At 31.7% G+C, this 16,810-nt stretch overlaps 1 protein-coding gene across 1 annotated transcript in view; it reads right to left on the bottom strand.

Annotated features, from left to right (window-relative positions):
* Positions 1–2,901: 2,901 nt before the first annotated feature.
* LOC149424423 (uncharacterized) overlaps positions 2,902–16,810 on the bottom strand; it is a 148,739-nt gene continuing 134,830 nt past the window's right edge. The window contains exons 7-9 of the mRNA XM_089651552.1: positions 9,227–9,325; positions 7,039–7,123; positions 2,902–3,308 (exon numbers count right to left, since the gene is read on the bottom strand). Coding sequence (XP_089507678.1) covers positions 3,197–3,308; positions 7,039–7,123; positions 9,227–9,325 — 296 coding nt within the window. The 3' untranslated portion in view covers positions 2,902–3,196. The remainder of the gene's footprint in view (positions 3,309–7,038; positions 7,124–9,226; positions 9,326–16,810) is intronic.

Below are 16,810 nucleotides of genomic sequence, written 5' to 3' on the forward strand. Positions count from 1 at the left end.
AACACCATCACCATCTTTCCAACACCGACCACACTGCTTTCTTGCTTCACTGTCTCAGACTGCGCTCTTATTGTTTCTGCCAAACAAACAACCTACTGCCAGGGTGACCATGAGTTTGAGTAAAAACAACAGCCAGATAATCTAAATACAATAACAAGGTCCAAAAATAAAGTGAATACTGCACCTGAAGACATTAACCCAGAAGATGTTTTTTAAAATTTGTGTCTTATGTAGATTTAAAACTAGAGACAATAAATCTCAAATTTCAAAAAACATGTAAAATTTATTAGTCAAAAATATAATGATACGATTACTTGCTTGGATTCCATGAATGCGAAAAGGAGAAGTTGAAATCTTAAAAAATGATTTAGCAAATAAAAGTAAAATTATTAAGCATCTGGAAACTAGACTGGCTTGCTTAAAACGGTTGAACCTTGATGACTGTGTTGAAATAACAGGAATTGAGGTAAAGACTGATGAACATCACAAAATAACTGCCATAAAACTAATAGTAAATGCTAATCTCAAAATAGATTCAGAGGATATTGCCTCGGAAATAAGACAATATGAGAAGACCAGATCAGAAAAAATTCTCCTAAAAATTAGAAATCCAGAAAAAAGATTAAAATTATTAGCAAACAAGAAGGTGATTTCAAACCTTGAGAAAATTAATGACATTCCTTGGAGAATCATTATCTCCCTATCTTAAGGATCTACTTCGGAAAGCCAAAATAAAGGGAAAAAAAATGAAATATCAATATATTTGGTTTAAAAATGGATCCATTCTTATGAAAAAAGATGAAGGCAAAAAATTCAGAGAAGTAAAACACGAAGATGACCTCAAAAAAATATTATATAAGTTGAATAGTAAAAGGCACCGAAAATATTTACAGCATTAAAAATGGATATTGATTTAGTAAAAAAACGTTGATTTGGATGACAATACAGATTAACTTGCAAAAATACATTATTAAAACATTCAAAGTTTACTTTATTTTGTTTGAACGTTAGAAGATTCAATAAAAACTTTGATGAGACCATAACTACGCTTGATTGTATTGAACATCGTCCTGAGGTACTACTAGTTTTTACAGAAGCTTGTCTGAAAAATTTGACCACCATTTATACACAACACGAATAATAACAATGTATTTACAAAATGATGGTGTAGTTGCCTATGTAAAACAAAATGTTCAAGCGACTGTGGAGGAAGTTGTTTTCAGATGTTTTGAATTCAGATATGTATTGAGTAAATTGTGTATTTATAGATCTCCGTCACAGGCTCATACAGATAATTTCCTTGAATCACAGTGCACTGCTTGACTCTAGATCTATACAAAATAAAGAAGTAATTTTTTATGGAATCATAAATATTAATACTTTCGATTTGAGTAATATGAAAACTCAAAAATACCTCTCACTTTTGGCTTTTCACGGTTTGAAGCCTCATAACTTCACCTGCAAGAGTTTCTTGCACCATTTCAAGCTGTATCGATCATATTAAGGTCAAATCTAAAATTGAACCACTGGGAGCTATCTTCGCTACTAATATAAAAGTCACAGTCAAGATGTAATTCAGCTGCTACATATTTTATAAAATGTTTAAAAATGGAAAAGTTGTTCATCTGTACAAAGTGAAAAATAACTTTAAATATTTAAAACCTTGGTTATATGATGGAATTATCGAATGCCTCAGAACCCGTGACAAATTGCACTACAAATGTCCAGTAGAGTTAAATAATATTCATCTGCTGGATTATTATAAAAGATATAGTAGCTGGTGTACAAAAATTATAAAATTTAAAAAGCAAGCGTATTACAGAAGGAAATTAGATAACGTCAATGGAAATACCAAACAACATTTAATGTCAAACATCTTTCTATCACACAAAAGCTTTGTAGATTTAATAACATTAGTATTGGAGAAAGAACACAGCAAATCCATACTTCTAGAATTTTCTCTGGTATAAACATTGTAGCTATTCACACTAAATCTTCATTTAGTCAAATAAATTATTTGCATCAGGCTCCACTTATATTTAATAACCTTACAGAACATATTATTAAGTCGTCTAATTCCTTGTGTGCTTTTAAAAAGATTTTACACTTTTTTTTATCTTTGTCTTTTTTAAATCAATGGCAAAATATTTTTTTTTTGCATTCTTGTTCTTTTCAAATAAATCGCATTATAATTTTTTTCTATTTTTCACCTTTGTCTTTTTTAAATGAATTACAAAATATGTTATTTTCAATCAAATATCAACACATTGTCACCCTACATCTTTACTACATTATTGAATTAGCTTCCTTCATATCCTACATGCATAATGCAACAATATTGTTCTTCAATTTATTACTTTGTGTTATTTTTTTTTCCCACTGTCTGGGTTAAATCTTCCCCACAGGAAAAACTAAACCCTTCCACACACTTTTCCACAAATGATCATCTAGTCAATCCACATTATGCAAGTGCATTATGTAAGCATAATAAATACAATATAATACAAAAACAAAAAGTCAACTCACCAGAGATCAAATGGGAAACTAAGTCACCGACTCCAGATATTTTCATAACAGAGGGTTCGGCTCGGTAGAACTTCTAATTGGATCTATAAATCCTACTGATCCCTCAATATAAACTCAGGACATCAGAAAGATAAAAGACAGAAGACAGAGATCCTGGCTTCGATTCCCAGCTGCGACCATTAAGTACCTTTTTACTTTCTTGTCTTGTTCTATTTCATGTTTTCCTTTAGATATTAGTATTATCTTATTTAATGATTAACATTACAATGATGGGTATAACCTTCAAGAGCTATTCCATTGAAATTTAATCAATAATTTTTTAAATGAACAAAGACAGTAGGGCGGTTCAAGACCATAAAAAAAGATTGGTTTTACTTGGAGAATATTTATTAATAAAAATACATATGCACGAATATCAGTAAATAATCACAAGATTCAATCGATACATTTTCAATTATTTACACTTAAAGATAATTGTTCAAATGTGCAAAAAAATACTTACTGTTAATTTCACAAAATAACAAAATGACAATCAGGTTTACAGGATAGGTACAAGATCAAATATACTTAAAAAATAATCATTCATGCATTTTTAATCGTAAATACCACTGTAAACTTTTGTCTATGTAAATTGCTCAGAAAACTTAAACATTTAATTATAAATCTTTGGTTATACGGCGTCCGTCATGTCTTCGTTGCATTCGTGTGTCACCCGCCCGTTCTTCACCGACCCTTCTCGCACCAGTGTGAACTCCTCATTCTCGCCGATCTCCTCATCTTTTCTGAAAATTAAATAAATATATTAGATAAGTTATTTTCTCTCTAATGAAAATATTCAATCAAAGTTGGCAATCTATCCAACCAGGGCTCTGAATATATATACAATATTTTACATGGTCTAATGAAGAAATTAGCTCTAACAATAAATTTAATGTTTCAGTTTTTCCGAATTATTAATTAGTCTGGGGATGCTACTTAAACATTTTTTTTAATTATTGCCGACTTGTGACTTAATGTATTTATTTCACAATATCTTACAAGTAATGTCACCTCGGTTATGATATTGCTTAAATGCCAAATTGACAAATATTTCTATATATTTCCAAATTTCCTAATACAACATTAATTGGAAAATAATTTATTTTCAAAATTGTATCTTCTTTAATCTTCACCGGCTACTATCTCAGATTACATTATGTTCATTTTTATTTATTTAATGCGAATACCGCACAAAAGAGTCCCAACCAACTGGAGCCAGTGAGACTACGGCACCCCCAATCGGGGTATGTTGTGAGGCTGAAGGTTGTGGGGAAGGGAAGGAGATGGATAAGAGGAAGGTAGAGAACAAACACGACTGAAGTCATTTCAATTTCATTTCAAATTCAAACTTTTCAATTCTGAATGGTGGTCTTACACCATGGCGATGCTCTGAAACGTGCCGCAAATATAGAACATATTATTTTTAATGAATAAATTAGGAAATAAACTAATTAATCAAATAAAATTTATTTGCGCACTCCAGTACCGAGAGCCTTACCCCTAGACCATGGAGGATGTCAGAGGCTTCAAGGCCGTTTATACTAATTTATTAACACATTGTAGTCGGGCGCTTCAAACAATAGACTCTAGCCTATAGCGGGTGTTTTTCGCGATTACCGCATAAATATATCGCTTTCCTAAAATTGACACAATTTCTAAACCAAATAATATTTTCAATTGAAATTTTCAAAGAAATCATATATGACATTTGATCATCAAAAATAAATTATAATTGCTTTGATTACATTATAATTTCACCACATTTCAAAGCTGAATATAAAAACCTGATATTAATTCAGTAAATAGCATTCAATATTCAATATTTGAAAATTCCATGCAAAAGATAACATGTTTATTCATATCATATAGTTATATAATTATATAAATAATATATATTTGCCATGCCCGCAATTTTACAATCGCTGGATGTGTGAAATCTGATCGCGTAAATTGAACAGTGTCGCCTAAGGTCGAAGGCGCACACTCAATAACTCATATGTTTAATTGCTTCTTGTCAAAAAAGAGTCTTTTGCGGTTGCCTCGCCTAATTAAAGAGCCCATTCCACTTATGAATCATAGTATTTCACGCTGATAACAAACCCGTATAATGCCGTTTCCCACCAAAAACCGACAGTCGACAAAAACGGCATTTGCCGTGTCCCGCAGTTGACCGACAGTCCGCGAAAAACGGCAAAGGCCGTGTCCCGACGACAATGTGTTAACATAATATGTATAGTAGAGTCTTTAGTATATTCATGGAATCATTTCATGTTATTATATTATGAATACTAGCTGTACCCCGCCACGCGTTGCTGCGGCTCGGTCTGTCTATGCAGATAGAGAAACAATAGCGCACGCTGCTTTTACTGGCGCTGTTTTAAAAAAAATCATGATTGTCCAACAGATGGCACTAATTTTAATAAAAAAGCATGTGTTTACCTGTTACAGGTGACATCTATATAATATAGATATATAAAAACACAAGCGTATTTGAATGCAACGTTGTGTCAAAATTTCAAAGCAATCGGTGAAGAAGTTTCGCAGATTTAAGATTTTGAACAAACGAGCATTTACTTTTTTATTTATATGGAAGATAATGTAATAATAACATTTATTAATCAACAAGGTAAAGGAAGATCATTTCAAAAAGACCCTTGCTTGTGTAGTGGTGAATTGGATGGCTAAAAATATTACGTCAATAAATAAACAGTTTACTTTTCTAAGTACTTCAGTACTGATTCTAGGTGATATAAGTTAGTCGTTAGCGAATGACTCGGCTTGGTGAACCAGATCTTGATACGGATCCGCAAGATCCGGTTCACAAAGACCGATCTTCACGTTTCGCGGATCTTTGCGAACGAGTGAACGAGAGAGCTGGTGAGCCGAGTCGTTCGTGAACGTCTGCGAACCCAGTGACCCGGTGAACAGAGATCTGTGTGATCGTTCGACGGCTCTCATGGATGGCGGTTCACTACTAATCGGGATTGATAAAACACATACCGGGATTCATACATTTTTGACAGCTCCCTAGTTCATTATTCACCTTACTTTAATATGGATTTAATTGAAGATTTTTCCATAGTTGAAGATGTAGAAACATATACAATTACCGGTGCCATTTAAAATACTTCTGGTTGAAGTTTAAAATGTTGAGGAGAATTTGGTTGGTCCACAGATAATGAAGTTATGGTTGGAACATCACTCACAAACGAATCGGGATTGTTCCAATTATCTCCACAAACAATCTTGATTTATCAGATTTTGCCTGAGGATTTGAACAGTGGGGTGCTTAGTTTTCATATTCCCTAGAATAGTTATCATATTCCAGTCAAACCAGCACTTGTACTAATTAGCTGTGAACAGTAGCGCATTCGGCTTTATTATTTGTGGCAACAGAAAAATGATTTCAAACATAACTCTTTTTTCTTAACGACATCATGAAATTTAAAAATAAATCTACAGTAAGAAGTCAGCAATAATAATTTAAAATGTTCAAACTAGTTGGAAAACTTTCAATACTATCAGTGTGCATAAACATGTCCTCTTTAAAATAATTTGCATGTAAATATTATGCTGCGTATACACATGAGAAAACCGCCGAGCTGAGTTACGAGTTATGGGAAAGGATACATGGTACATGATTTTCTATTGTTGATCGATGGGTTTATATTATATATCATAATATAGTTACAAAAAGCTCCAAAAGTAATCCTGTCGTCCCACTGGCTCGGTAACGGTAAGGAATCGACAAAAACCGAAGACCCTACACAGAAAAGTAATGTTCACTATGGTTTGGAGCATAGCCATAGCAAATCTATCTCAAATCTGTTTATTAACTGTATTTTATTCTTATACATAAGTAATGAATTGATAAATTATAGCGTCGTCACTCTAGCTTGGGTAAGGAATAGACAAAAACTGAAGACCCTACACAGAAAAGTAAAGTTCACTATGGTTTGGAGCATGTCCATAGCAAATCTATCTCAAATCTGTTTATTAACTGTATTTTATTCTTATACATAAGTAATGAATTGATAAATTATAGCGTCGTCACTCTAGCTCGGGTAAGGAATAGACAAAAACCGAAGACCCTGCACAGAAAAGTAAAGTTCACTATGGTTTGGAGCATAACCACTGTGGGACTTCTCTTTACAAGGTCTCCAGTTTTTGTCGATTCCTTACCCGAGCCAGTGGGACGACGCTATAATTTATCAATTCATTACTTATGTGTAAGAATAAAATACAGTTAATAAACACATTTGAGTTAGATTTGCATAAACAAGATTTTCTTAACGCGTGCATGTATTTGTTGAAAATATTTTTCATAAAAACACCAGCCACAAACAAAAATTATTAATCATTTCTGAATAAACATGTGTAACAAAGAACCGAATATTTTATATTTTTCAATACTATGGTACCGCACTATGGCTGTTGAATAATAATAATAATATTTGAATGATTGTTACTCACCTTTTCCTGTATTTAAATATGATGAGTACTATGAATGCGTTTCCTATGAAGAGGGCGGCGATGATTATGGAAGGTATCACTATATCTGAAAACAAAGAGACAGATTGTTCATCTCACTATTTTGGATGCTTAGTCATTTATAATTACACCAATATATTAATACATACAAGATAAAACAATGAGATTGGATAGCGAAAGTAATTTAGGGGGAAAAAATTTGATTTTTGATTGATTTCAATAAGTAATACAATAATTTTTTTTTTTTTTTTTTTTTTTATTTTTTTTTTATTTTTTATTGAATAAATAGTTAATACATAATATCAACAAACAAGTCCTGCTAAGCCGATTGAATTGGCTTGTCAACAGGTGCTTAAAGTTAGTTTCAAATACATTTTTTAAAGTTATAATTTACATCTTATATCTACAGAATTAACAATTTTTTCATACAATTTTTCATACATATTAAAATAAATTTTTTTTTTCCGATAGCCAATTTTTCACCATATATTTAACCTTATTCATAGATTTACATTGCTTTATAGTGTCAGGTAATAAATTAAATATCTTCGGTATGTTGTATTCAAACGTTCTCTGTCCGTATTTATTATTAAATTTCGGAACTATTAACCCGTCATTGCGCGTGAATAAAGAGTAAAGGTTGAAAAATCATTGAAAAATTGCGCAAACAAGTGCGCAACACTAGATTGGATTCTTCTTTAATGTATCAGCCGGTGAATATCAGAACATCCTTTGGACAAAGGGTTTTTCTTATAAAGCTCCGTTGCTTTATAATATGCTTAGTGAATATATAAAAAAAAACTGTAGGTTCGTTGGATCTATTCAAGAAAATTGACAAAAATTCAATACTAGCTGAAAGCGGTGATTTTGGATTACTTATATGGTAGCTTCTGTCATAAAACACCTAAGAAACCCCATATTCGATATAATCCATCTATGTATGTATTATGTACTTTACTTATAGAGCGGCGGAGAAAAAAAAATTGTTCCTTTAAAGTATTGTTCAAAACAATTTTATGGACCAACATCAAAAAACATCCCATGATATTCTTTTTTCTTTTATAAAAATAAGCCAGTATATGTAAGGTCAAAAGAAATGTATTTGCTAGCTATTTCTAAATTTAGCTGCTGGGTTAAGAGATTATAATATTTTATGAAAGTTTGCTTAATCTTTAAATACAACCCGTGTATTATTAATAAATCGTGTATTACAACTCTTTTTAGGGCTTTATTACTTATTATTTATTTCATCCGGGTTCAGTTTTGGTGGGGGGGGGGTTCAAAAAACTAAAACAACAAAAAAGGAGGAGGAGGTTTGAAACCTCCTGAAAAATTACCTGGTCGCCCTTGGATAGTATATATGTATTAGATAAATCTAGAAAGAAGTAGAGCCAATTAAATAATATGTGGTTGGCACAATTATGTTTGGTACATTTTTAAAATATAAAATTTCCAAAACAAAGTTTCACTAAACATTTATTTTTAAATGTTACATCACAAACTCCATATCAAAAAATGTTATAAAACTTCGTAGGAATTCTTTCGTCAGTGGGTAAAACTCACTGATAAATGTATTTTTCATGTCTGGAGATTACACACAAAAGAATTCCGCAAAGACAGAACAATGAACCTCTGTTAAATTTGTGAATACTCACCATTAAAGCTTTATTGCTCAGCACATTATAACATTAAAAATGATCTAAATTTGGTCAGAATGTCATAAAAATTTTAATATTTTATTACTAACTTGAAAGTGATATATAGTGTCATACTATTAAAGTCAATTTATCTCAATGTTTGGCCTTTATTGCTCTAATCTCTGCTATTCTTGGAATGCAGCCTTTGAAACACTGGTTAGAAATAATAAAATCACTATCTCACCGGTCTTATTACTTCTGACAGTAAGTAAGAAATGAATTTATAAAAAGACATTGAAAATTTCACGCAATATGTTTTTGAATTCTTGAGATCGAAAGTCAGTATTATAATAGTTTTTGAGTTTGATAAAGGCATAAAAATGATTGAAACTAGTGAGTCACAATTAAAATATATGTATGTTATAAACAAAGATATTAGATTATGTATCTTTGGCTATAAAGTAGCAAGATGGGTAGATTATATAATAATATAATAAGGAAAATTATTCCCTTGGTAGGTATTTATTACTTACCGATCAGCATGGTGTTGGGGTTCTTATTAGTGTTGGAATGTTGGGGGGTGTTATCCACCACGTATGTTCCGTTTCCGTCCCAAATTTTGCCGCTTATTTCTGAAACGAAAACAAAATATAAACGTTCAATTTCATTTTAACGAAAATACTTCCTACGCGGAGGGATTACTGTAAAAAGTGTTTTTAACAAAACAGATTGCAGAGCCATTGCATATTGGGTTTGGGGGTTTATTTCAAATGTATGATCCTATCGATTTTTAACCGCGACTTTATAATTGACCATCCTATATTTTTTTACGTATATTTTTGTAATTCTCATTATATGGCTGTTAAGATGCAACAAATTAAATTTTTATGATACCACATAATAAAGGCAATATATGTATTATAGAGCAACTAGAGGACATCAAAAGTTATGACTACAGACCTCGGCGGAAATGAAATATGACAGACTCTTCAACTTTTTCGATTCTTTCGATTTCAATTCAACTATGAACCGAAACAATGCTAATAAAATACTTGTTTTAAGGCGATCCACTAGTCAAAAATTATTTTAAATCGGAAGGGGTCAGGCATTTTTGAGGGATTGTAAAATACTTGAAAAGACTTAACAGCCAATAAAAAGAAATCCCCCCGTCCAACCTGTTAACGCCCAGATACGCCCTTAACCGCACATTGGTAAAATTTGCCAGATTTTAAACCAACGACTTTTGGGAATAATTAGTAATTAATTTTTTGACGGAGCTCATGAACTACTATTTGAGTACACTGAAGAGATAAACCGATAAAAGTAAGTCGTGGGTGTGTGTGTGTGCCAGAAGCAATGTCAATTTTATCGTACTTTGTGGAATTGAATTTTTTAATATCGATATCTTTCTCGAAAAAATAATCAATCTGATTGTATAGTATATATTGGATGGTATATCTGGTACCTGTCGAATGTCAGTAGATCAGAATTTTAGGGATAATCTGTACATTTTTTATTTATTGTTTTGGTGTTAAATTCGTAGAACTCCATTTAATTTTTTTAAATAAATTTAAAATAAATCAAATTTAATAATGTTATAATAATTATTAAGTTCTGCAAGTATTTCTGTTATTTTTACAGTTTTTAATGTGACATCTGTTTTGGCTTTTGAGGCAGTTTTTACAGTTTGATAATGGCCTCAAAAGCCGAAACAGCCGTAATAATTATTATAACATTATTAAATTTGATTTATTTTAAATTTATATAAAAAAAATCTAAAAAAAAAAAAAATAATAATAATCTGTACAGTATTTTTTACATTGTCGAAGATTTCAAACAAGGCATCGTAACTTCGTAACCTATGAAATCTTTAATGATCTATTCACGTTTTTTTGGGAGTCGTGACCTACCGTCGTGTAAATAATAATAAAATTTCATTTTTATATTGCTACCCGGGGCATGTTCACGTTCAACGGTCCGCATACAAAAACAAAAAGTAAAAAGCAGGAGAACATGGAAACCCGCTGATAAATATCTGAAGCTCGCATGAAAACCCCGTGAATTTGATAAGTACGGGAATGTTATTCCGGCTTGTTTTTACAGAATTATTAGACTTCGAATTTCTTTTTGATGGAACAAAGGGCGTCTGGCTGTCGCCCCCTACCCCTGCGACAGTCATTTGCAAAGAAAGATGAACGTTTACAAGACCGCAAAAATAAATAAATTCGAAGAAATATCTGATTACAATCCGGTCTAAAACGATTAGAATCGTGTCAAATCCATGAAAATAATATTGCTGTAAAAGCTTGTTTATTTGTTTTTTAAGGTTTTCCATCAAGTTAGTTATGCATACGCGGAGAAAACTTACTATTATAAAAATATTTCATTTATAAAGAATCTGATCAAATTATTCGTATTCCCATTAGAAACGTGACTGCAGGTGATTGTCTTCAAATTATGAGGACGGTGGAACACGTGTTCATAAAACTACTAATATTGTCGCATGTCATAATATTTAAATAAATTTCTGAATAAACTATGGATATTTTATCAGGAAATTAATTGCCATCGCATTAAAATGCGACAGTGTTTCAATAAACCAGCCATACTCATTATTCTACGTTTAAATAGGTAACAACAACGTACGCAATAAATGTACATTGTAAGGTAAGTATGGTTTTATACTATAAATTAACTGTACATTTTAATGTGCTTATATTGTACTCTATACAACCACATTAAATGATTGAAAAATCGCCTCTACAAAATGTTCTGAAGATATTATTCACTACCTCGTATAAGAAAAGACACTAAACTCAGAGTCTTCTAAATACACTTTCTGTGTACACATAAAGAAAAATAATCTGAAATGGGACAATCCTGAATCCTTTATTTATATTTTTCAAACATATAGGTACATGTATTTATTTAATTTAAGATTGAAAAAATATATCCATATAGCCAATCTTTGTCATAAATAAACAATTAGAAGCATATGACAAATCACCGCTCCCATAACCATTGTAATTTTTATCACATGTTATCACATCATGGTTCCATGATCAACACAGTGACAATTCAACACACTTTAAAAGTGATATAAAGTCATTAGTAACGATGAAAAAAAAATTTAAACCTAACCTAACCTACTTAACCCAGTTAATAAAGTTTTTGTTTCATCACTTTCCATGACTTTATATAACTTTTTAAAGATGTGATAAATTATGATTTTGATGATTTATCCGGTCACCGTTCTAAATATGTATTACCTTTTATATCGAGTCCATTCCAATATCATGTCTACGCTTATTTGAAATATGTGCCCCTTTTAAATCTAACTTTACATCCATCAACCGAGAATTCCAGGAAACCATAATTATAATAATAATAGTATGGTATAATTTAAATATAATATATTTAGAGATGCAAAAGTCGGTCGTTTTGAATACATGTAGGATAATGAAAGATTTTTTAAATATTTATGTTGAGGGATCGGTAGGATTTATAGGCCCTGTTAGGAGTTCTACCGAGCCGAACCCTCTGAAATGAAAATTCTAATTTCTAATAAATTTTCCCATTTGATCTCTGGTGAGTTGACGTGTTGTTCTTGTATTGTTTTGTATTTATTTTGCTTATATAATGCACTTGCATAATGTTGATTGACAGATGATCATTTGTGGAAAAATGTGTGGAAGGGTTTTTCCTATGGGGAAGATTGAACCCGGACATAAAATCGGAAAAGATAAAAAAATATATATATACTTACTTGACATCAGTAAAATCAGTAAATATTTCAAATAAGTTATTCCCCAAATAAATATTAACCCCTCCAGCATTTTAGGGTCATATATGACCGGGCGTCCATTTTTATAAAAGTAGTTTTATCTTTATTTCTATTATGCAGAAATAAATATTTTTTTGAATTTGGAAAGAAAATAATTATTCTTTTCAATTTGCCTCAAATATTTATACTGTGACCATTTTAATAAAATCCTAAAAATAACCAAACTGAATTGATTATTCATATTTTGTGCCGCTATCGTAACAATCAGTTTAACTTTAAAAATTATTTCTTATTTTTTTTATTATATTAACGAGATAAAAGTGAAGGCACAGTTTTCTTACAATTTTCCCAAACAATACGAATGTCTTCGAAATATCGAGTTTTCTAATTTTTTCTATGATTGGAGTAAAAACTTAAGTAAAAATGTGGTTAGCGTTTTTGACAACATTTTTCATGTTTGATATTAAAATTTTATTATTAAGAAATAGTTATGTTTATTTTAAATGCATACACCGGAAATATTATTTTATCTAGTTTCTAAAACAGTATGTGTTTTTACAGAAAGTTAAAAAAATAAAATACACAGAAACATTGCAAACTGAATAAATGTGATGAATGTACTGAAGGGTTAATCTACAAAGCAAACAAACCGATGTAATTTATACATTTATTTAATAGGCAATTAGCTTTGTATAGAGTACATTATGATATCATATTATTGGAAAGCAAGACTCAACAATGAAGATAGGAAAATCAAATAATTTGAATAAACGGATTGTATGACACTCCCTGTTCCCCTCTCCCAAATGCAATGTATTATATAAGCCATATGTTAAAAAATATTTGTACCAGACTGAAGATGGCCTTAACAGTCTGAAACCGGTTACGGTCAAAAACAAAATATAGTGGAAGAGAGTTTTAAAACTCTTTCTTATATTATTATAAAGGAATTCCACCACGAATTGCCAGTATCAAAAATAGAAATATTAATTGAACATTATTAAATAAGTAAAATTTGTTAAAGAAATTAAAAATAAAAACGCATGAAAAATAACAATAAAAGCTAACATAAAAACTTATTTATGAGGTATTTTATTATAGCCTTCTTGTAACTAAATTCCGTGCAGTTGAACACGTCTATTATTTCTGATAAAGTATTTCTAACTGCATGCAATCTACGTACAAGCGAGTATCTAAATGACTTAGTCCTGATATTGTTGCCGCAATTGAAAGGAGTTTTTGATAAAGCATTTCTAGTTGGTATATGGAAGGTAATTATGCTAAGTAAATTAGGGCTGTCTTTAAGATTTTTTTAAAATACATATTAAATAGTATGGCGAAACTCCAGATGCAGCCAACATTTGGGTTCGTAGTAATTAAAAATTTCTTAAAATCGTACCTAAAAGCCAGTATTGTGCTTACTGGTCGCCGGGAAAAGCAAAATCTTTACACATATTCACTACACCGACTTTGAAGAAACCTCGTTTACCAACGTTTATATATTTTTTCAGCTGTCTGTACAGAGGGTAGATAGGTAGTTGGCGGGCATAGGTACCTGCTTACGAAGGGGAGGAGAACTAAACAAAAGTGAAATTTATGGTAACACCCGGCTTTCTTTTCAGGCGGAACACTCAAGGCTATACGCGGAAAACCCAAAGTCATAATTAATTTACGCACTTACTCAAACATCTATACAATGATTAAAATTATTCTTCAAAAAGTTATTTCTGTCAAAAGAAAATATTAAATTTAGACAAATTGAAATTGGTATTGAAAGAAGTTACTATTTTTAAAAGCTTTGTGTAATGATTTTAATGAATGATAAAGTTTGTAAACAAAAATGAAAGCTTTCGATTCAAGGTTTACACAAACCGTAAATAGTCACAGTAATAGGGTAAAGTTGGCAGCCTATTCCTTAGAATACACACACGCTCAATCTCTACTTGGTTAGAAGAAATAACGGTCTCACCGAAACGGCGCTATTCACTAATTTATCCGTTAGTAAAAACGTCCGTAAAAACCGGTAGTTTGAAAGTCTACATAATATGTAGCTTTGAGCGTGACAAAAATAATATACGATATATCTGGGTACTTTTATCCGGGAAATCCCAGCAAGATCCAAAAAGCTTTAAAATTCTCTTTATCTCACCGGAACCGAGGTAAACGGCGTGTTTCATTCAACCATTAAGGAAATGTTCTGTATATATTTTAGGTAACAACAGATGGCCACAAAGTACTTATGTGCTTTTGGAATTCTCAATACCCGGGACAGGATCCCAACGGAAATAAAAATCCCGCAGTTTTCCCAAAAGCACTTGTAAACACTGTCCAGTAAAACAAAGGTTCACTCTGGTGTACGGATTACATTCTTGAATAACTAACAATTTCAAAAAAAATTCTCTAAATAATTTTAATATTTTGCAAAGAAAAAAAGGTACATATAAAAATCATTACGACAAAGGTTCAAAGACGAATATTGTTTTGGTGTCAACAAAATTCCAGTATTTTAAAACCATTATTTTATCGTTTGCAGTGACTATACTATACACTACACTCGTTTCAGCTTTTGATCAAATAATGCCAAGCTATCGGGCATAGCGGCAATTTTTGAACCAAAGCTTAATTTGACCATACGTTAGACGGGTTGAGAATCGTCGTTTAGCGTACCGTTCAAATGTCGAAAACTCAACATGGCGCTTTGATGATCATCAGATGTAATCGAGTTTGAAACATAGGACTGAAACTGAGTAAAAATTGCAGGAGTAACTTCTCGACAACTGTTCAAATGAATTTATTATCAGACCTAATGGTCAAAATGTTATGTAATGGTGTATAAGGCCGCCCTTAAAGCAAGAGGGTTCGCGGAAGTGTAATAATCCGGCATGTACCGACAGCGCGCAGGTCACTTTATGGGAAGCTTATGTCGTTCTGTATTACGTAATATCTCCGGGCTCATTTCACCCTTCATCATTCACGTCAATCCCAGTACAATCATATAACTGGCCGTAAACCTTAATTCATCCCTTTCCCCCCAGATCTAATCCGCGACCTCTCAATTACGCAGTTAACCTACTTATTAATTCAGGACTAAACTTTCTGCCATGCCTATTATCGATAATCTATGTTATCTCCGGCCAACCAATAGGAAATTAAAGTCTTCGAAAATTGCTAAGAAAATAATTACAATTCGGTAATATGGAAAACTTTGTTTCGTTTACAATAAGTTATGACGTCTATTTAATGTTAAGGTTTATTTACGTTAGGTGGGTATATATGTATAGGTATTAGGCTTTGTTACATAGTTCCTTTGTAACCTTGGTAAAGAAGGTTACAACGGAGCTCTTAGCGGCGGGACCATATTTACCCAAATTGTGTTGTACATTATACGGTCTCAAATCTCAATGTAGGTCGATCGATAAAACAACCAATTGGAATATATTCATATTAAAGTTATCAGAAAACGGAAAGCTATTTTCCTTACCAATTAATAGTAGTAGGCATTGTAACAGCTGTTTCTCGTCGATTATATAAAACTTTGATCTGTATTCAGTAGTTTTCGCTTTTAGCTGTACTGTATACATCAATTACATCTAAAATTAAATTACAAAAGCCTGCTTACTCGAATCGTGCTCCGCTCAGTATAAAAGGTTTTGCTTGCTAAAGTACTTTAAAACACGTAGGTTCCTAGTAATAAAACCTTCCCGAGTGGTAAAAGTTATTCGCAATTATTCAAAAGTTTTCAATCGGTTTCCCGACTTGAACAGTATTACTAGAATCCATCGCAGGCGGACCTTGTCCCTCTCTCCAGCATCCAGTTATTAGGATTCAATGGGGAAACAACATTACGAAGGTATAATTTGTTTTACATTGTTTACCGAAAATAATTCCGTGATACCGGGATTTCGAACCGTTTTTTGAATGATGGTGAAATTTCAGAAATGGATTTGCCTCAAAATGCTTGTAAAAATATAACAAAATATACATTTGAAAATGAGTTGTCTGTTTGGTTTTTTGTACCATTTGTGTATAATATGAGATAGAGTTATCAAAGTTCAACTAATGAAAGAGCATAAAACATCCGACCGAACGATCCGACACGCTTATCACAAAATTGTCACCTTTGCTTTCTCCCACTATAATTATAATGGCATAGGGTCAAATTTGTGTTTACGTCGAATGATGATTCTATAACTTATTTTTTAACGCTCTATTGGACTTTTACATGGACTATTTAGTTATAGTAACAATAACTTATTTTTTAACGCTCTATTGGGCTTTTACATGGACTATTTTGTTATAGTAACAATAACTTATTTTTTAACGCTCTATTGGG

The sequence above is a fragment of the Hesperophylax consimilis genome, chromosome 4 (genome assembly GCF_061612785.1).
Source record: "Hesperophylax consimilis isolate HC1 chromosome 4, BYU_Hcon_1.0, whole genome shotgun sequence".
Lineage (NCBI taxonomy): Eukaryota > Metazoa > Arthropoda > Insecta > Trichoptera > Limnephilidae > Hesperophylax > Hesperophylax consimilis.